This window comes from Miniopterus natalensis, chromosome 8 (assembly GCF_054644295.1).
Source record: "Miniopterus natalensis isolate mMinNat1 chromosome 8, mMinNat1.hap1, whole genome shotgun sequence".
In the NCBI taxonomy this organism is placed as follows: Eukaryota; Metazoa; Chordata; class Mammalia; order Chiroptera; family Miniopteridae; genus Miniopterus; species Miniopterus natalensis.
This window is the reverse complement of record NC_142088.1, coordinates 74,058,886-74,081,451: the sequence shown is the minus strand read 5'-3', so window position 1 is coordinate 74,081,451 and position 22,566 is coordinate 74,058,886. Positions and strand designations below refer to the sequence as shown.

The 22,566-nt window shown below is 39.5% G+C and overlaps 1 protein-coding gene across 1 annotated transcript; it reads right to left on the bottom strand.

Moving 5' to 3' along the window:
• Window positions 1-784: 784 nt before the first annotated feature.
• Window positions 785-14,602, bottom strand: INSIG2 (insulin induced gene 2). Its single transcript, XM_016208655.2, has 5 exons — window positions 14,141-14,602; window positions 7,672-7,796; window positions 4,049-4,215; window positions 3,781-3,880; window positions 785-2,707 (listed from the first exon to the last, which is right to left on the bottom strand). Exons 1-5 carry the CDS (start codon window positions 14,382-14,384, stop codon window positions 2,666-2,668), a joined length of 678 nt encoding a protein of 225 aa, XP_016064141.1. The 5' UTR covers window positions 14,385-14,602; the 3' UTR covers window positions 785-2,665.
• Between the last annotated feature and the right edge of the window lie 7,964 nt (window positions 14,603-22,566).

Below are 22,566 nucleotides of genomic sequence, written 5' to 3'. Positions count from 1 at the left end.
ACTGTAGAACCTAGGACAGTGATCCACCCTAAAGCAGGAATCATTTTGGAGGCCAGGCCAATAGTGATTGGTAGAACAAGAGCTGATCATGAATGCTCACCCTGTAATATCACCTTGATACTGAAGACCCAGAGCCGAAACCCATGATCATTGCACCGATAATGTGTGTGAAGTTGGCTGTTATTCCCAAGCCATGAAAACGGAAAGTCACAGTATTGAACGAAAAGCATACGTAGGTAGGCAGAAACATAATATTGACAAGCAGTTGCATCATCGGAGCTTGCTGCAACATAAATACATGTGAAATCAACCCTGAGAATGCAGTGGTCTATGATGTAGACTGCCTTTGTGGAGAAATATTGGCCATAAACTTTAGTTATACAAAAGACTACCCGTGATAAGAAAGGACATATTGTTATGTATTTACATTCTGCCATAAACTAAACTAAATAAAAATGTTCAAGACAGGAAAGAATAAAAGAAAGTATTGCAAACAGAGTAATGTTAAAAGATGTGTACTACTTACTTTCATTGCAAAAAAAGATGTAATATATTTATATATTTATCAAAATATCAAAACAATTTTTTGCCATATCTTTTTGTTTTCTAGATGATCTGAAAATAATTTAAGAACCCCAAAATGACATCATTCAATTCCTGTAATACTAAACTTAATTTCCTGTCATCAGATCTTAGTAAATTCAACCAAACATCTTACTTTTACTAAAGTAATCTTCAGCACAATAGTCTATATGACTTAACACAAGAAAGAAAAAAAAGACTCTTAACCAAGAATATAATTATATATTTAATACACCTTGCTTTTAACAGCAATTTTCAAAGTAAACACATCATAGATCTTATAACTTATTAAAGATTTATAGTGCTTACAAAGTTGATTCTAAAAATATACCTTATTTGTTCTAAATGAATAACATTATCTGGAAGATAGAATAATAAATTATAGTAGTATGTTTACCACCACTATAGTTAAGATTGTGTACATATATTCATGAAATCCTCTTAGGATTTTAACACTTTCAGCCTTAAAATGTAAAAAGCACATTAATGTTTGGCATACAGGATCTCAGTCTGACAGGAATGGTTTTAAAACCAAAAATTAAAAAAATCTCTAATTAACATGTTAAGAGAGCCTGGGCACATGCACATCCATATACACACATACATTCTCTCTCTCTCTCAGTTCAGCAAATATGTGTACACACACACACACACACATACACACACAGTAAGTAGAGGATTTCATTCACCCTTGTATATCAGAAAATTGCCATCAAATGCAAAACTAAAAGTCAGGAGAAAAGTCAACTAAAAATATGTCAAGCCATATTTAAATGACTCTAGTTGTTGAAAAGATATGCACAAAATTGTTATCAAGATCTCTAATATGCACAATCCGCCGTCTCAGCACACTCTCAAACAGGTTTGGGCTACTCACCAATGGGCATATGAATACACAAGGAAGTACGTGCCCATCCATTCCCCAGACGGCATTCCTCTGACGTCAGTCATTTGACCAAGCCCAACTAATGTGCTTTAATTTGTATAACCCAATAGGTTATGGACCCCAAGAATAGAACCCAACAGAATTAGAAACTTCATTTAGATCTATTTGGGGGTTTTTTAGGTGTTCCATGTGCAAAAGCAGCAGGATTCTATGTTGCAAATGACAGTTAATATTACTTAGCACTTTGTGGCACTGAGGAAGATCATTTCGTATTTCTAAAACATACATTTATTCTAGGTAAATTCCCCAGGGGTCCTTATTTTTAATTATATATACTCTTCTAGGTTAAATGGAAAACAATTAAATGCTGATATAGCCTTTTCTGCTCATCACTTTTACCTCCAGTAAAATCTGTCAAAACAGAAAATTACTCTTTGGACTCTCTCCAGTAATACAGGTTTGAAAAATGTTCTATGGAAGCTCATTTTCAACACATATTAAAACACCCAAAGTTCTTTAAAACAATATTAAAATACAGGGTGGGGTAAACGTAGGTTTACAGTTGTAAGAGAGTTTATTCTTGCATTATTATTTATTAATTATTGTATTATTTTCCATACCAACAACTGTAAAGATACTTTTGCCCCACCCTGTAGAAAGTAACTACACATAAGGGCACCCATAACCCATACTGCTGTGATGAGAAAAACAAACAGGCACAACAGCAAGCAAAAGAGAATATACCAGTTTTCTATTTGCTTTTTTGGCTTTCCTCTTATTTTATTACACTAAGTTTATAATTGTTCTAAGCATTCTTATACTCTGCATGACAGTAACAGAATATTTTGGCACATCAACATTGTGATACAATATATGGTATGTTTAAAAAATTAATTAAAAAATTTCATCTATTAATCAACATTTTTAATGTAGTGCATATATAGCTTACAGTTATTTAAGTCAAATACACAAAGGTTTGTAGATGATTTACAGAGGAAGCAATCACAGATTGCAGTAATATATGTGTGTGTGTGTGTGTATATATGTATATACATACATACATACATACATATATATATAAAACAATCACGGTAAAAACTGCATCCTGGCAATTTTATAGTCCGTAGTTTCATTGGTATATCATTTACATGCTCTCTTCATCTTCTTTTTCTGTACAAAAAATATATTTTTGCCTTCTCATTCCTGATGAGACTTTTCTGCGATAACTTTACATTCATACTGCAATTGAAAAGGTTAAAAGGTTAACAGATAAAGGTTTATTTTGAATAGCAATTTAAACTAAAAAGTTCTAAAAACTAATACTTTATTAATCTATGCCCACTCTATTCCTCAAAGAATCTCAGAGTTATACAACTATTAGGATAAAATGACAAATATAATAAGGAAGAAAAAATTCACATTCTAAAAGTGAAGGAGGCACAGCCAAAAGCAGAGGAAAGATGGGTTTCTGTATTACAAGCAAATAATGACCGCATATGGTTCCCATCAGTCCTAGAATGTGAAAGAGAGCGAAGTAGGTTCCTTTGAGGGCTCAGTAAGGTGAAATCGCAAAGGAAAGGTCACGAACTTAAGAACAGGACTGACACGAACTTAAGAACAGGAGTTCACTTAATATTTTTCAAATCACTTTGCAATTTAAAGGACAAAAATCGATTACAGTAGCAAAAGCTTCTAGTCAAAACAATATTTCAAAAGTACAACTATGAAAACGTACACCTACAATTCAAAACAAAGGAAACCAATACACTGAATAATTGAGTAGTTAGATTATAAAAAAGACAGCAACATAAACCACTCAATTCTCCTACTGATTAAAATGGCAAAAATGACACTTGTTCGTGAAACTGGTGTGGCCTCTAACCCTTGCCACACATGACTGGGGTTCTCAACAATGTCCCTTCCTTCTCAACTAAACTGATCAAACATCTTCATTTGCTGGAAATAGCTCTAATTTATATCACTATAGCAATGTTGTTATTAATAAAGCCTCTTCTCACTGTTAAAATTGTTCATTGTTGAGGAGGAGAAACCTATAAATTAGTTTACAAAAAGGGAGGGAGAATAACTCCTATCACTCTGTCCACAGCACATTTTAGCTCTCCTGTCCAGTGCCTCCTTCAACTTTTAATACACTTGTGATTAAATTCTTCCAAATAATTTATTTCAATGGAATTGTGGAAAGAAATCAAAGAATGCTGTCTTCACAAATTGCTTTCCCTTAAAGGACTGTCATTTGGAGAAAACTTGTATATATCAATAACATAAAAGTGATTAAATAAGCATCAGCTTACCATTGCCAGTTGTCGACCAATGTTTCCCATTGTTATGCCTCCAGCAAAAAATATACATGGTAACCAAGAGCGAACATAGAGAAAATCTGGCGATGTATACCTACAATAAAAGAAATGTTTTTAACTGTACAATGATACTTATTAAAATAATTACAATAGAAATAAGTTACTCTTCAGACTAATGTGGCTAACCCAATTTGAAAACCTCCATCTGAATTCAGTTAACATTTCTCTATTTTAGCAAACAAGAACCAAAAAGAATACTTACTGATAAACACCATTATAGACTAGCAGTTGAGTGACCAAGGTTGCCAAGAAAGCAATTCCTACTCCAAGGCCAAAGCCAGTTCTAGATCTATCAAAAGTCCACCACAGTCCAATGGAGAGTGCAGCCAGTGTGAGAGACAATTGTATGTTGTTATCAAAGTCCACTTTCTGAGATCAGTGTTAAAGAGTCATCTTAAAACTTACAACCAAATAATATCACCTGCTAATTTTTCTAAAATAAGACATACTACTGTTAAAAAGGGAATTACCTGCTTATTCTACAGTGCATTCAGTCTTTTAATACAATGTATGAATTAGGTGGGATTAAAACTGTCTCTGGTATTTACTAAAGACACGAAGACGACACTATACTTCATTAATAGAGCCTACCAACCTGTAATTCCTTAAAAAAAACACCACTTTATATACATTCCCGATTATAAGATCAGATCCATTATATGAGAACTGCTTTCTTTGCTAAAAATGTTAACAGGAAGCCTGAGAACACAAGTTTTACTAAAGAAACACTTTTGCTAAAAAGAAAACCAATATTACTTCTCAAACGGGTCGAGAATCATACAGGAACTTGAAAATAGAAGAGCTGACAGCTATTTAACAGGGTCCACATTCTCTATATGATTTACTGACAGACACATTTTATAATAATGCAGCTCAGAAACAAGAGTACCAAGGACACAGTATCCCTTTCTATTATGTCAACTGTTCTAGTTTTAATTTGTTGAGGATAAAGCCTTGAAGTGAACATTATCTTGCAACCTGCCAAGCTATTTTGGTGCCTGAGACATTCTGGTATAGGACAGTTTGCACAAATGATATTTTATTTCCATCACCTACTTAAGCAGCGATTCACAAATGTACAGCCCTTTTCTATTCCAAAATCTCTGAACAAAATGAAGCTTTACACATTCAATTTTCTCATTTCTTTGCTAGAGGATTACACTAAAGGAATTAATTTCAAGTATCATTAAAAGGACATTATCCCTGTCCCAAAGGCCACATCTTGGCTCTATATCCAGCTCCCCAGGGGAGACTACATTTCTTGCCAAACTAACTGGCCATGCTACAACTACAGAGAAGAGAGCAGAAGTTCAAAAACCGGACCCGAAACCATTTCCTTCTTCCTTTAACACCCTGTTGTTTACCACCTTCCTCCTCCCCTCCCAACCAGCTGGCATCCTAGCAAACACCCATTGTGCTTACTTCTCGGCAGTTATGGGCCACTCCTTCAAGGTCATTCCCTGTTGAGGCTGACTTATCAAGACACTACAGGTTATGAGTATGCTTTCTGGAAAAGCTTTTCTGATTCTTTAGCAGGCATAACACCTAAAACTCCACAAAGAAAGCTTGTGAGCTCTGATTTCTCTACACAATAAACATTCTTGTAAAGAGTAGGCTTTGACATTAACTGGGTTCTATCTTTGCTAACTAAACTAACTTCATTAAGAACCAAAGCAAAATAAGGAGGCTTCGAGGGTTAACAGGTAAAACATCAACCTTAAAAACAGTACTCTGTGATTTTAGGAAATCAAATTAATCTAAGTCTATGCTATAAATTTATAAACACTCTGGGTTTTGCTTAAAGGATGTCCAGCTAACACTGCCATATTTAATTATTTGATTGAGAGAGAAAGAAAAGAATGACCAAAGGAAAGAATTTAAATTAGATATATAAACATTTTTAAACTCCAGAAAAAAGGCTACTTAAATTTCTCAACTTAAAAAGAGCTGAACTGTCTGAGATAAAAAGGTCTAGTCCACGTGATGGAGCGCATTCCCACACCTATGGAGCTCCTGGGGTGGAGGAGAAACGTCCCTAGACTAGAGTCAGGGTTTCTGGGATCTGGTCTCAGCTGTGGCACAGCCTTACAGTACGGATGAACTCCTGACTTTCATTTGTCCTACTATCTTTATAAATAAAATGTGCAACTAGGTGATTTCTAAGTTTTCTTCTAGATATAATATTCCAGGAGTCTGTCTTTTTAAGCCCTCCTAACCACTAGATTTGTTTGTTATAAAATCCTAAATATCAAAGATTTTCCCCAAACTAAACATGCTGGGAAGTTCTTTAATACAAACGGAAATGGAAAACCAACATAATAACAGCCACTGAGGGCCTTCCAAATCCACAGATCTCCAGGGGCCAGCACAACTGGAAACAGGAAGGCAAGATGTGTTTTTAGCATATAAAACCCTGCTCTTTCCTTGGTTCTTCCCAAACATCTCCAAAAATACTGCAATACTTTCTGTAAAAGGCACAGCAACCTACTTGCCACATGACCCACCCTCTCTCCAACCAAAGGCCAGCCCTGAGCCCAGCGCAGGGTGACAAGAGGAAACGTGGGCAGCCTGAGTCACACTTCCTGATCCCACAGGCTCCTGCCACGTCCACTCTCAGACACATCTTCTAGAAAAGGGAAGACTGAGCTAGCAGTTCCCAGATCCTCTTCTACAAAGGAAACTTGGGGTCGGGGAGAAGAAAGTAGGGAGGATCACAGAATGACAACCTTATAAGGGCAAAAACTTTTGTTCTGGGGATAGACATTTTTTTCTGAGGTAGAAGGAAAATAGAGGTTTTCTTGCCCTTCTAGACAGAACACTATAAAAATGATCATTAATCATCAAATAAAATGTCAGAATCCTTAAATGATCAAACTATAAAAAAAAAGTACCTGGCCTGGCTGAGAGGCTCTGTGGGTTGGAGTGTCATCCCGTACACCAAAAGGTTGCGGTTTAATTACGGTCAGGGCACATGCCTAGGTTTTGGGGTTGGATCCCCAGTGGGGAGCATACAGGAGGCAGCCAATCGATGTTTCTCACATCGAAGTTTCTCTCTCTCTCCCCGCCCTTCCTTTCTTTCTAAAATCAATAAACATATCCTTGAGTGAGGATTAAGAAAATAAATAAATTATATAGATAGATAGATAGAGATAGAGATAGAGATAGAGATAGAGATAGAGAGAGAGAGAGAGAGAGAGAGAGAGAGAGAGAGAGAGATAGAGATAGAGATAGAGAGAGAGAGAGAGAGAGAGAGAGAGAGAGAGAGAGAGAGAGAGATACAGATATATGAAGTTCTTTTTGACCAAGGTCTAAGCTGGATATTTCTACCATGCTACCTTTAAAAACATTTATGTAGTTTGCTGGTGTTGATTAAAACCAATAAATGACAGTCTTTTTTTAAAATTATACGTTCTTGAAATTAAAAACAAAACAAAACAAAAACCGAACACCTGAAGCCACCACATGTCCTTACTGGCAAACCTTAAATGGAGAAAGAGGAAAGGAATCCTTTGAAAATTTACCTACTTCATTGCTAGAGTTACCAAAACTATATGTAAGTAACTTAGTAATCTAATTTAAGAAAAACATAAATGTTTTAAACATGTAAATTTTCTAAGTTATATTTGAAAAATAGGATTTAAATGAAAGGCTAAACCACACACATATAGATGCTACTGTGATGTTTCCACAATACACGGCACATTCTTTTTATGACTCAGTGGGCATATCACAATTTGACAACAGTGAGGTTGCAAGGGATCGTTAACCTTTGGTTTGTCGGGAGCTGCTTTGTTATTATGCGTTTCATTACGGCAAAAAGGATACAGCACTGGCATGATTTATACCAACAAAGACGGCTACACACCGCATTACACTGGACCACTCTCTTTTAAATTTATGTGGTTCTCCTAGATGCCTGTCAATGCAGGGGTATAATAACCCAATCACCGCTGTGGAAAAAAATAGAAAAAAATTAAGTCATCTCCAATGCAATACTGGCAAAACTTAAGCTAAATCACTACAACCACCATACCATTTGAAAGATTCTTTTAAAAAGCTCTTCAAGTTACTTAATGTCAGTTGCTGATATTTTAAACTTACCTCTCAAAAGAAAAAAATAAAAGAACACTGAAGAAAGCATTATAAATGATTGCAACAGCATTCTAAATTATAACAGGCAAAACACTGTTTCAGTCTATGATTCAAATTTAGCAGAATGGACAAGGTGATTCATGCTACTTTTCTACTACTAATGTCTCTGAGACTTGAGAAGCATCAAACCAGTTGGCAGTTAAGCAATGTTCTCTCTAAGCTATATAACCACAAAACATTCTATTAAATGCCACAAATCTACAGAGAAGCTGGAGCTAACCATGTACCACCTTACACACAATATTCAGATGGCTATGGCTGTCCTGTTCCATGGATCATCCTTGCCCTTCCAGCTTCTTGTCTCAGTCTCCTGAGTCTAGCCCTTGATCTGACACTCCTTTCCACCCTGGCCCTCTAATAAGACTCTAGGTCGTATTGTCAAAGCAGGGAAACTCGCAACAGAAATCTACATATAAGACTCATTCTGCACAGAAAAAATGGAGGAAACATGGTCATTAAGAATTACTATTTTTGGTAAAAATTTAAATTCACTGTTAAAATATAAGAAATCATTTTAGTATATTTCTTACTTTTGGAAAGAACATCTTGACTGCTAATGTGTAATTAATTATGAATAAGTAGATGTACAATGTCCATAATTGAGACTCAAAATATTCTCACCCAATTTTGAACTTAAATACTTGTCAAACCTCAACTTTTTATTCATTTAGTTGAAGAAGATTTAAAATGCTTAGTCATAAAAAAAAGACTATTTAATGAACCAAAACTTCCTTCAACAAGTCATACGGAAAATGTATTTCCACAGGTTAAAGTTAGCAAATCAAAGCTGCCTAGCTACTTCCTATTAATCTCCCTAAAAACAGAATGGTTATGCTGCCTCTAGGAAACAAAGACACAACTGTCACATGAAAAGCATGTTTAAAATGTCCAATACTACCTACGGCAGAGCATGAAACTACTGTACCAAAATCTGTGTGCCCAGGAGTGAGAAGCTTCTGCCTGGCCTGCCTTTGGCTAGCTATACCTCACAAAAGGTCATTCAATCTTCAAGGAAAGTAGAAATCAATTAATATCAAAATCGCAGGTTAGCAGACCAGGGGAGCAACACGAAGAGAAGGTTGCAATAACATATGCATTTTCTCATCCACAAAACACCTGAATGTGCCCTTTTGAGTTAGGCCTTTGCTGAGTAAAGATGGTTCACAGACCATCAAGTTTGTTATTAACAGCAAACTTCAGTAACTCAGACGTCCAAAACCTACTAGTAAATTTAAAAGTTTACTTTACAACAGGTCCTTGAATAATGTCACTTCACTCACTGCCATTTCATTATAACATTGTAGGAGCTTAGACTCTTGTTTATATCAATTAGCTTACGATAAGCTTGGTTTTGTGATCTCTCATTTCAATTAAAGTTGCAGAACCTACTGATGACCTCCATGAGGACTTACTGCACATTCCTATTTCAAAGGCTATGCTCTAAAATCCTGTAAGATTAACTAACAGCATTTCAAATTTCTACAAAATTAAAGTGGGAACAAGCATGCCTAAGAGCTGAAATATATCTAAACAAATAGCACCTTTTTTCCGTAAGGGGTCATGAAACTAACAGCTCACGTGCCACTCCTCACTCATTCCTGCTCTCCTTCTCCCTTGGCCTGTTGCCTTTTACTAGTCCCTTAGTAAAAGAGACTAAGATCAAGCATTTCAGGCCAATTTTCCTCAGCAGCTGATGCTGCAGGTGAAGAATTATCACAGAGGACTGACATGTGTGCGAAGATATAAAGTAAAATTGACTATATTTTTATGCATGTGATGTCCGGTTCGCAAGTGGTAGACAACTGAGGAAAGAGCAAAAACACAAAAGGAATTTAAACTGCCACGCTGCCAACCTTGGGATTTGCCAATAAAAATCAAATCCATTGAGTATGCATGGTTCTCGGGAGCTCAGGAAGAGGGAGGATCCGAGGAAGCCTGTCATTTCCCATTAAATGTCTTCTTTCTCCTCTTTAAATAAAGGCCTGGCAGAGTCTGATGGCAACAGCGGAGCTCCGCTGCTCAGCTCAGCACAGGGAGGTCTGGTCCTCTCTGCCTCTCCCTCCACTTGCGCATTCTAACAAGACTGCGATAGGCATGTCTGTGTAAAATCCTGTGCAAGCAAGTCCTTAATCAGATGGTTCTCTGGTGCAAAACCATGTTTCTTGGGATACCAGCACACCTCCATTTTATTGTACTTTGCTTTACTGAGCTTTGCAAATATATTTTTTTTCCAGTTGAAGGTAAGACCCTCTACCAGCAAAAAGATTACAACTCACTGCAAGCTCAGATGATGGTTAGCATTTGTTAGCAATAAAGTGTTTTTAATTAAGGTATGTACATTGTTATTTTAGACACAATGCTACTGCACATTTGATAGACTAATGTATAATATAAACATAATTTTTATATGCACTGGGAAACCCAAAAATTCATGTGACTAGCTTTATTGCAATATTTGCTTTACTGTGGTGGTCTGGAAACAAACCCACAATATCTCCAAAGTATACCTATATACTTATTTCCCAGTGACTAGTTACAGCCTACCAAGACTATAAACAAAAAGAGTTTGTAAAACATCAATATTATCATCACTTTTACATGGTAATGTGTTTAATGCAGTGATGCACTAAAAGGAACAGTTAAATCAAACATTCTGCCAGGAAAAGGGGCTAAAAAACAAAACCACTGAATGAGATATACTTTCATGGAAACCTATTACAGGAGAGGCAATGTTTTCATTCAGTATTACTTAAGCTCCCACACACACAATGTGTCTGGTTCTTGGTCTTTGCTGGGGATTTAAAAAGAAAAAAAGAGTAAGATATGACCCCGGTCCCAAAGTGACCACAGCAACAATTAAACACAGTAATGTGACAGAGGTAGACTGACAGGGCCCCGTGAGGTCTCAGTTTTCTCCTGGCCCGTGCTGAAACAGGGAGAGATGCTAGGGTGTCAGGAAAACTTCACAGAAGAGGTGATCCTTGAGGCAGGAGCATGTAGCAGGTAAATGGTGTGGAAAGAGCTTTCTAACCAAAGCAAAGCATTTGGGAACAGAAAACACCCAGTATCACCTGGGAATTGGAAGGGTTAGGCAGAAAAGGGGCTCAGGAGCCAGAAGGGTTCTGAGGAAGATAAAGCAGGCAGGCCATATCACACAGACTTTACCCTGCAGATGTGGGGAGTCAGGAAAATAACGCTGTCACACACGCACGGGATAGAGAGGCGACCGCTCTTACAGCAGCGAGAATCCAGTACGTGGCAGGGGAGAGGAAGCTGGAGGATGGTACAAAATTAGAGGCAGAAAAAGAAAAGACCTGAAAATTCCAAGCAGAGTAGTTGGGGGTACGGCCCAAGAGAAAGACAGAGGAAAGATGTAAAACTTGGAAACTGGGGTAGGAGTTGAGAGAAACAGGAGGCTCGAAGGGCTCTCCAGAAACTGGGTAACTGACTGCATGGCTAAACAAGAAAGATTTGTTTTTCCTTTTTAAATTAGACATGAGTTTCATAGATAAGAATGCAATCTGGTAACTTGTAATTTTTGAGTCAGCTTCTCTACTTACTTTACCCACACAATTAGAGTTGTCTTTTCTCTCCTATTTATTCTTCAGGAAGATTCCTTGTGGCCCTCAGTAATGTCGAAGAGGTTCCTAACTCCAATTCTAAGGCACTGCACATAAAGAAGTTAATCAACTTGAAACACTGGTCATTATTAAACTAAAAACAGAGAAGGGAAATGAGATCAAAAGCAATTTACCAGAGTTCTCTACCAGTTGACCCCCCAGAAGCACCAGCAGCAAATTCCCCAACCCTATGTGTTATACAGAAAGGTAGAAATAAGCAGGAACCCTTCTGTTTACGTGAAGAGAGGTGAGTGCAGGGACCCTCGGACGGTAGCTGCTCAGTCCAGAAGGTAGCTACTAGTTGTACAGGAAAATCAAAGGACAAGGATCGGTTTTTCTGATTTACACTGGTGAGGGCCTAGAGTGCTTTGAAATGCATACCAACACATACACAAAAATACGTGCATGCTGCATATACACACACAGTCGCACACACTGTTTCTTACACCGTTTACTTTATTTTCCTTTATAGTTTCCCTAAAATTGGGGGGGGGGGGGGGCAGCAATTATGCAAGAATCCATTTTCCATCTTTGGCAACTTCCCCAAATCTGATATCTTACCCAACAAAACCCATAGCAGAGATGACTGAAATATAGATTTCCTAATGCCTCTACTTTCTCCTGCCAGGTACCACATGGAATGCACTGCTTTCAGAAGAAACAGTTAAGCAAGAAATGCAAATCCCCAAATGAAAAGCTGTGATGCTGAGTTTGCCAGGTGAGAAATCGTGTGGCTGGGAAAAGGAAAGCAGGGACAAAGGAAATAAAACGTAGTTTTAACATTCGGCATTTTCCTTTCCTAAGTGTGTTTGTGGCAGGCGTGCCCACACCACCCTGTTCTTCTCCCTAATGGAGGGACAATAAGACCTCGGTTACGTTCTCCTGCCCCAGCCCAGAATGTGCAACGCACACCAGTGATTCCTTCCAAGCCTGGCACTTATGAGATGGAGGCCTTGAAAGAGGCACCCTGAGTAGAGGAGGTCCAAGTAGCTCCCTCTCCCCTTCCCCAGCATGGGACATTTGGCCCCACTGCACCATCATGGCTCTGGGACCCTGGGCTCACTAATATCCTCTCCTCATTTCAGCTTCCTCACCCCCCAAAATAGGCACAAGGCTCCCAAAGTTGCCCTGCAGATCCGTGGGGTGAGAGCATGTGCCTGGCACATCAGCAGACATTCAGTAAGTAATCGTTTCCCTCCTCTGACCTCCCTCTTGTCTATTCCTAAAAGACATATTCTTCCAAGTCGCCAAAAGCTTCCATTGGTGGCCAGACAGCAGCTACACGATAGCAGAAAAACAACAAAGAGCTAGTAAAAGTGGTTGGGAGCACTTTTCAGAACTTTTACATGATACAACAGAAAATGATGAAATATAATGTATGCTGCCTTCTCTTTGTTTGGCCTATCTTACCTATTCTCTCCGAGAATAATAACTCTGTGAAAACTAAGAACAGTCACCTTTACAACTTCTCTCTTGATGTGAATGTTATACTAGTGAGACATCAATACACAAAGCACACTGGAGCCTCATCACTGTGACAATGCCCTTCCACCCATGCAATGGAACTGTGTGACTGTCTAGCGGGTGTCACCAGGTCATTCAAAATGCCTCACACCTAATGCCTTACCCTTCGAACTCCAGCTTCGGATATAAGTCAAGAAGGACCTATATTATACTGTATTCATGTACATTCGGTGTGAGATACCAAACAGACACTTAAGAAAAGCAATTTTCTCTCTCATTAGAATCCCCTTCTACCACACAATTATGGCTTCCATTACATTATATAAAATATTATTAATCCATTGGTCTCAGTCATTAGAAAAAGCTAAACAGCTACCAATTATGACATATCAGCATCATCAATAAGGCTTCTGAAAGCTCCACTTTATCCATTACACACTGTCCACCAAAAAAATAACAGGAAGCTTTTAACTTGAACAAAACTATTCTGTCTTTCAAGTTTTTATCTACTTCAAAAAGACGAAAACACACCCTTAAAACCAAGCCCTCCAAACAGTGGTGATCGTTACCAAAATAACCTAAGATAAGACTTACATGAGATGGGTTGAAGACAGGGAAAAATTAAGAGGTTGAAAGCCTCAACCCTAAGGGAATCAGGATTTTAGGATTACACTTTTGAAAGTCATAGGTCAGATAGAAATCAGACACAAAAGAGTACAGATTCTATGCTTCCTTTTATAATACATTTTATAACAGGCAAAAATAGCCTGGCCATGGAAGATCAGCAGAAGCCTGAGGCTGGAGCTGGGAAGTGGGCTGCAAGAGGGCACAGGAGAATTTGTGGGGAATGGCAATGGTCTATAACTAGATTGTGGTGGTAATTACATGACTATATGCATTTGTCTAAACTCATCAAATTGTCCATTTAAAACAGGTACACTTACTGTATTTAAATTACACCTCAGTAAAGTCGAATTTAAAAAAAATATTGCTCAGACATAAGTCCACACTCATTCACCCCATTTTCTTCCTAAGCATTACGGAAACGACCCACATACCTGAAGCTGTGCCACAGCACGGTGGTACCCACCATGCTGAAGAAAAGATGCTTGCAATCACATCAGGTGGGAAAAGCGTCACATTCCTCTGAATCTGAAGTAAATTTAACACTAATGCCAGAAATACTCCAATAAAAAACAGCACTATTCCTCGAATCATCAAATTTATGCTCCAGCTAGTCACAGATGGGATATAGGGTCCACGCTTTTTGGGCCCAGGTAACTCTGTCTCTCCTTCCGCCATGGTTTCATAAGTTCAGTAAGCCAGGGGGGAAAAAAAAAAAAAGGCTTCCCACTGAAGAGACAACTGTCCGTCTGTGAATTAAAGCAGATTGGTGTTTCAATAGTACCGCATCTTGCCCTGAAATAGGCCTACCAGAAATCCTGCAAGAGATAAGAAAAAAAAATTAATGTGGGTCTAATAAATGATTATATATTTTTCCTGATTTCAATACTAATTAGTTTAAAAGGACAAACAATGAAATAACAATCTTATGTATTTACTTAAATTAGTTACTTAATGAATAAAAAGAGGTTTAAAAGGCATATTTATATGAATAATTTTTAAAAAGTGCAACGCTTAACATTACTAGGGCAGAATATGTAACCTAAAAGACTTAAAGGTTAGAATAATAGTAAGAACAGCTTGCCCCACCTCAGAGAAAAGTGGAGCAGCTTATAGGAGATACTTCCATTAGAATCTGAAAGATCAAAATTCAGATTTCTGTTCCTTTACCTGAATCTTTATACTTTACAGAAAATAAGTTAATTTATACTTCACTGAAAATTAACCCCTTCTTTACAGAAAATAAATTTATACTTTACAGAAAATTAACACTGAAAATGTTGAACTGTTCACAATAAAATGTGACTTGCTCATGAGGACAACCTTGAATGGGGAACAAAAGGACATGTTTTATTGTTTAATGTTTATATATTTTAATTTCTGCACAAAAGTGCCTCACCAAAAGCAGACCACCATTCAGTTACCTACACATACACCAAGCACAGAAACCAAGCCTGACCGTTGTCTCCAGAGCCACAGCTGTGTCCCACCCCTGCCTGGACCCAACCCACACTTGTTGTAACCATGGGAGCTTTTGTAAAAAAGCTGGAGTAGGAAGCAGAAGAAAGGAAACTAAGAAAATGAAGAATGACCTAGATTCTAACGAAGAAGCTAGATTCTAATGAGTTTTTATCCACATAGATCCTGACTCCTAAAACCTAGAACTTTGCTAGTGCCATCAGTGTAAGTATTTGTTCACTCCTCTAACCAAAAGGACCTCTCCTTTGTGTTTGAGACAACATCTGAGGCTTTCTATGAGCTGAACACCTGACATATTGTCACTCATAGAACTCACAATAACTCTAAAAGGTAAGTGCAATTATTATGTCCATTTTACAGGTGAGGCAAAAAAAGCAAAACAGAGGTGAAGTGACTTAACCAAGTTTATACCCCTAATAAGAGGCCACGCTGGGATTCAAATTCATGCTGTCTGGCCCCAAAGGCCTCGTTCTAACCATGATGCTCAGCCTCCCAAAGTGTCACACATTCTTCTATGTGTTTTCTATAAATATTATCATTCTTAAATGGAAAAATGCTATACAGACTATTTTTGTAACTTACTTTTATGCCATCCAACAATAATATATCTTGGCCATCATCAGAAGTCAGGTCATAAATGATATTTCCTTTGAACCTCAAAGCAATTTAAAAGGCTAGGATGGCACCTCTAGGGGCTACCTTCTAATAACATGGATAGCTGCCTCATGGATTATGAACTTCTTACGCAGGCCTTATTCACTATAAAGTCTCAAATATGTCATGCAGCCAAAAGGGTGCCTGCCTCGCCCACAGTGGGAGTGCATCGTATTCCTACCTGTTTAATAAAAGTGGGTTAACTCTTTTGGAATCAAACTACACTGGGTTAAAGAGGCCTTCTGGAAGGCAAACTGAGCATTTAACCATCATTTAAAACACATTTCCTCTGAGTTACCAAGTTTCAAATTACCTTATAAATGAACTTTGGAACAAAACCCACGTCTAAATTGGCACAAGTGGGTACTGACTTTAGAAATAAGCAGCATGAAAATGAGAATATTTGTAAGTACTAGCAACTTTCACAGCCTACAAGTTTCATGTGATATTTTACTGAGCCTCTGCCACACCCAAGGCTCTGTGCCCAACACTCAAGGGGGGAATTCTGTCCTCAAGCCAGTCCTCACAAACCTACTTAGTCTCCAGCATAACTAAGCTCTACAGCTTAGAGGGCTAGAGAAAACAGTACATGCTACAGCTAATTCATGGGCTCTAAACAACAACTGGAACTGCCTGGAAAACACCCTCCTGACCTGGTTTTGCAGACCATTCCTTGCAGTAGTATGCAGCATGCCAGCACGCCATGGGTTCTAGTCGTTCAGCAAGGTGTCCAGCAGCTACACAATTCTTCTTCATGCTCGTCATCACAGGGACTACTGACACAGCACCCATTTATGGAGAACCTATTCCATGCCAGACATACAGTAACTCTAATCTTCTAAATTACCCTAAGGGTAGATATTATCGTCCTCATTTTATAAATGAAGATATTAAGTCAGTGAGATTTAGCAACTTGCTTATGGTCACATGACATGGACTATCAGAACTGGAATTTTTCCTTACATCTGACTGATTCCCAAACCCTTCTCTTTCCTCTAAACCAGAGTCCCATTCCAGCCTAACTCCTCAGGCTTCTCTTTTGGCACTGAGTGTATAGAAGAGGATTTGGTTACTGAAAAGATGGGTATGAGGCAGAATAGTCAGAAGCCAGGAAAATCCCTTGGCAAGTGGGATGGGGAAGCAGCCAGATAGCTGATTCAAGCTGGCCTCCTCCAGCTCCCTGACCCCCCTGCCTCCTTCTCCCTGGCACGACCACTGCCTTAAGGAGTAAGCCCTCAGGACAATGAAGTTCTGATCACCATCAAATAACCTCAGGAACAAAGCCTCTGGTCTGTTGACCATGTAGACAGAGTTTGGGTCAAACTGGAGGTAACATCTAGGCCTCAGTCATGTTCACAGCTACAGGCCCAGAAAAGCAGCAAAACCAGATGAGGCAACACCATGACTAATATTAGGACCAACTGCAATGACAAATGACTCTCTACCCTAGTGCTGACCTTAGAGACCAGGATCCTGAAAGGACACTCCTGGAAAGCTGATGAATATTCTATTGAGATCCTCCCCTGAGACCTCCCCTAAAATGCCCACCTTTAGAAAACAAATAAAAACCCTTAAGACAAAGGACCCAGTGTGCTCTCTCTCTGGAGCAAGCCCATGCATTCCCTCTTCTTTCCTCCCTTAGGCGCATACCTTTGCTTTCTTTCTCCTAAGCGCCAAGGCCTTTCAAATTTTGCCTCTATAACTTGTTTCCTGAGTCCACACAGCCCAGCTGGCTCACTTCTTCTACTTCTGTGACTTTCTAAACAAACTTCTTATGCTAGAGTTCTTGGCTCTGAATTTTTTCTTTGCCGAACTCAAGAACTGAGGTCTAACACTGCCGCTAATAGGTAGACATTAGAAAACAATCTCAACTATCACATATTCTCAAGGTATCAATGCCAATACTAGTAGGTGACTGTATAATAACACAAAGACCATGAGAATAAATGTACAAACACCTTGAATTTTATTTAAATGTACTGGATCAAGGAGTAAAACAAATGTTTTAAAGAAAAAAAGTCATATTGCCAACTTAAAGTACTGCATTAGACCAACAGCTGACTCTTCACTTCCTAAACTTCAAGTAGACACAGCAAACCCTCACTTTTGCTGTTAAAACAGCTACTAGAGGAAAAAGAGTATACCTGGACCTTTGAACAAGGCAGGGGTTAGGGGCACTGATGCCCCTGCAGTTGAAAATCTGTGTGTAACTTCTGACCCCTCCACAAAGCTTAACTAAATTGGCTTCTCACTATCCTGGAGGGATTGGTTCCAGCACTGCTCACACATACCAAAATCCGCAGATGTTCAAGTTCCTTACATAAAATGGCAGAGAATAGCGCATACAATAGGTCTTACCTCTGTGGGTCCCAACCAGGGATTGGAAATACTGCTTTTGATTCAAGGTCGGTTGAATTTGTGGATGCAAAACCCACAGTACCAAGGGCCAACTATATTTATTGGGGGGAAAATCTGTATATAAGTGGGCCCACACAGTTCAAACCCATGTCATTCAGGGGTGAACTGTATATACATTTTTAGTAACCCAAACTGCTCTAGTAAATCATTTATTTAAGTTTGTGATTTTTTCCCAAACAGGAATTAATGGAGGATATTTTATGTACAATAATGTTTTTAAGAGAGCAAAATAACTTCAGTTTTAGAACTTGTTTCAGTTGTGGTAGGCCCCATTTCACAATCGCTCACCAGTGGTTGTCAAAGGGCCTTGGCATTTGGGGCTGGACAATTCCTTGCTATGTGGAACTGCCCTAGGCATTGCAAAATGCTTAGCATCCCTGGCTGGTGCCCACTAAATTCCATTACATGCCTTCTCCCCAACTTGAGACAATTAAAAATGCCCCTACACATTTCCATATGCCCCCAGAGAGGCAATGCCCTCCACTGAGAGCCACTGATTGCTAGAGACTCTTTCCTCATTCTATTTCAAGGCTGCTAGAGGTTTTCTAAACTGTTTGTTATTCTACCACAGCTGTTTATTCAACCTTTCCAGGAAGTGCTTGTTTATAGTTTCCTACTTCACTCCAAAAGTTTCCTTTAAAAATAGGAAATTTGGCCCGGCGGGGAGTGGCTCAGCGGTTGAGCGTCGACCTAGGATCCAGGAGATCAGGGTTTGATTCCCGGTCAGGGCACATGCCCGGGTTATGGGCTCGATCAATGACTCTCTCATCATTGATGTTCCTGTCTCTCTCTCGCCCTCTCCTTTCCTCTCTCTGAAATCAATAAAGATTTTTTTTTTAAATAAATAAATAAAAGTAAAAAAAATAAAAATAGGAAATTTGTTTGACATTTATTTAAATGAGGTTTTTTTTAAAAGGTAATTTTTAAAAGTCCAAAAATCTAATTTTATGATTACATAATAATACAATAGTATATAATTACTGTAGCCAAAAATAAAAGTTAAAATGCTTTAGGATCACAGTGTCATAAAATTTTAAAAATGGCAGGGAAATGAGAGATCATCTCTTCCAAGGGGTATGTGAGCCTAATGCAAAACAAATCCAAAAAGGCTGTGCATATGTGCAATTTCCGGGAAGAGTTCCACACTTAATATCAAGTACTCCAAAGTCCACGATACAAAAGAAGGTAAGGACCAGTGATCTAACTGTTCTCTCATTTTACTGGAGAAGCAAATGAAACCCAATGTGGTCAAGTGAGGTGACAAGATCAAGACTGTGTTCTACTGGATCTTGCTGCCACAAACATGTAAAGTGAACTCCTGGAAATGGCCAGACTCATCAAAGAAATAAGAAATTCCACATGACCATTCACTCCCTACTCTGGAAAAATTATGTTACTAAAAAAGAATGTTGTTTATGATATTAGTCACACACTAAGGAGTGTGTTCTGTTAAAGTGAAAGCTCATGGAATAAGTATCCCCTAATTTGTTTGCTTTAAAGTTTGGTTTTCCAATTATGCGTTGAAATTACTTTCTTAAAACAGAGTACCTATACCCTTATATATTACTCTTACATCAATGATAAATTTGATTTTCCAAAATTAAAAAATAATCTATATTTGGAAATTTTAGATTACTCAAGAAATAATTTGCTGATCAGGGAAGAAGTCTCTGGTATAAAGATACCCTTTACAGGACAATATCTCAGCAGATCCTCAACAAAATAGTCTTGGTAAATAGGCAGGTGTTTTTAATCCCCATTTTATAAAATAAAATAGGCTAAGTAACTTTCTAAAATCATAAAACTGTTACCAGAGAGCACCGGTCTTGGCCCCAAACATTCTGACCCCCCGTCCAGGGCACTTGCCATTCCACTCCATTGCCAAACATGGTACAAAAACAAGTCACATGCCACACAAGAAACAGTTTTTAAAGTCATATTGATAAACTACTAATACCAAAATAAGCTTTTTTTTTTTCTTTCAAAAACTGACAAAGAAAAAACTTTCACAGGACGTGAAAAATTCTACCTTGAGCCCTGTCCTACAATTTCTATAAAGTTCATTACTGAACAAAAACAACAGCTCAAATAGTTTGCATAGATAAATAACAAATCATCAAAACTGGAAAGACACATGACTCCCCATTAATGGATTAATATTATTACTTCTAGATGAATAAAAAGAGGGTTATAAGTGACGCTGGGCTTTGTGAATGAAAATCAAAGTTGGTATTTGCCGCTGAAACAAATTTGGGCAACAGGCAATTGAAAACACACAAACAAAATCTCTTAGTGACCTTAAGAACCATTTGCATTCTAACAATTATAACAACCCGTAAAACCAAACAAGAACATTCATCTTCCAATGATTAGTAGTCACAGAAGTATGTTTGCTCCCTCACATTAACCTGTCTCTTCAGGTGCTTAGGTCACATTGGCTACTAAATATTATAAAATTAAATTACTACCTCACACCTTTTTCATTCATGTGCTCTCTTAATTAGAATGGCATTCTTGAAATAGAATAAGCATTAACATTAGGAAGAACACACTTAAATCAATGAAAAAGTTTAACTCTCCTTAAATATAAGCACACACGTTTGAGTCATAAGCTAAAATCTTTCAGGAAGAAAAATATTTGGCTTGAAGACACTGAAACTCACCTTTCCTCTTTACATTAAAACCCAAACACAGATACCATTAATCAAGCAGCATTCCCATCCCATTACTGCTTTTAAATGTCAAATCTCAGTCTCTAAAAAGGTTTAGGAATAATTTTCTGATAATAAAAACAAGATGTCTTTAAACTACTGAATTACATTGTATCCAATCCTTTTTAGCCCACCCTATGTAAAAGCAACAGTTGTCAGTTTTAAAAGAATCAGCCTGTTCCCCAAGTGTACACGATTCAGTTAGTCACTTTATATCAGGTATCTGCTGGGAACTCTAACACACTACTCAACATAATGTCCGGAGAAAGAATGAAGGCAGAAAATACAAAGAATACATGGCTTTTTCTTTTCTTCTTTTTTTTCCCGTGAGAACCCTATTAGAGGCAGCATCCTCTTCATTCATTTTCACAAAGTGGTTTGCTATCAAGGCCAAACCCAAAAGTTGGAAAGTGCAATCTAACCACCGCCCGGCTGCGTTCATGCCCTGCACCCAGGACTGGAGCGTGCCTTCCCCGCGGTCCTCAGCTCCGCCGCAGCAGTGGCCCGGCCGCCGCCAGCTGTCACGCCCATCCATCCCTTCCTAAAGCAGTTCATCGCGCCTGCGAAACAGTGAGCTCTTCGAGGTCTATTTTCCTAAGCTACCGAGCTAACACCATACTTCAATAACTTTTTACCAACACTAACTGGGCATGGGTCGTTGTCGGTTTTCCAGCACCCGTTCCCTGCCCACCCCCAACCTGCTTTCCACGCTGCCTCCCTTTTCCAGGCTGCTCCTCCCCACCGACTAACCCTGAAATCCCATGCGGATAGTTACCAACCGACTTCTAGGTCCTGACAGGCGTTCTCCAAAGGCTTCTAATTCCAATCCAAATGCCCAAGTCCCACTCCTCAACGCAGTATCAACACAGCTTTCGGTAGATTCTAAACTCGCTGCAATATCTACCTTTTTGGGTCCACCGCCCTCCCGAGCCCGAGTCCGCCCGGCTGCAAGCCACCCGAGTCCTGACAGCTCTGGCTTGACAGCTGGTCGACCTCCACCCCCTCAGATCTCCGGGGTCGCCCTTCCCGCCATCCTCCAGCCTTCTTCCCTCTCGGACACTCTTCCCCTGCCCGGGGGCCTAGGCCTCTCCTCGGGCGTCTCCCCGTCCCCGCCGCCCCTCCCGGACCTCGCCGACCCCTCTCCAGGTGAGCGGAACCCCTCGCCCTTCAGGCCCCATCCGCAGTCCCGGCTCCCCGCACTTGCCAGCAGGGTTCCGAGGACGCTAAATCACCAGTACCTCCTCTTCTCGAAGGCCCCCCCACTTCCTCAGGCCGCTTCCCTCAGCACCAAGTCACCGGCGCTTCGCAGGGGGACCCCAACTCACCCCCACCTCCGCCATCTTCTGGGCCCGGCCCCGCCCCCTCCGCCTCTTCCTTTTCCCCGCCCACCGCTGGACCTGAGCTCCACTGCGCCTGTGCGGCCGGCGCAGACGCGCTCCGAAGGTCGGGGCAGGACAGCTTCCGGTTCACACCAGCCTCGTCCGCGGGCTCGCGCCCTGGGGCAAAAGGGCTTCCGGTCCGGCCGCAGTCCGCGGGGGGTTGGAGGCGTGGACCGTCGCGGCGGTGGGCGGGTGCCAGGTCAGCTGCTGCTGGCCGGC

What these genes read in the sequence shown, in the direction of transcription:
- INSIG2 (XM_016208655.2), bottom strand. Translation starts at nt 14,384, where the DNA reads ATGGCGGAAGGAGAGACAGAGTTACCTGGGCCCAAAAAGCGTGGACCC. An exon ending in GTGCTGTGGCACAGCTTCAG is followed by an intron (nt 7,797 to 14,140) that starts GTATGTGGGTCG and finishes TTTTTTCCACAG; the next exon opens with CGGTGATTGGGTTATTATAC. An exon ending in TTGGTCGACAACTGGCAATG is followed by an intron (nt 2,708 to 3,780) that starts GTAAGCTGATGC and finishes TTTCAATTGCAG; the next exon opens with TATGAATGTAAAGTTATCGC.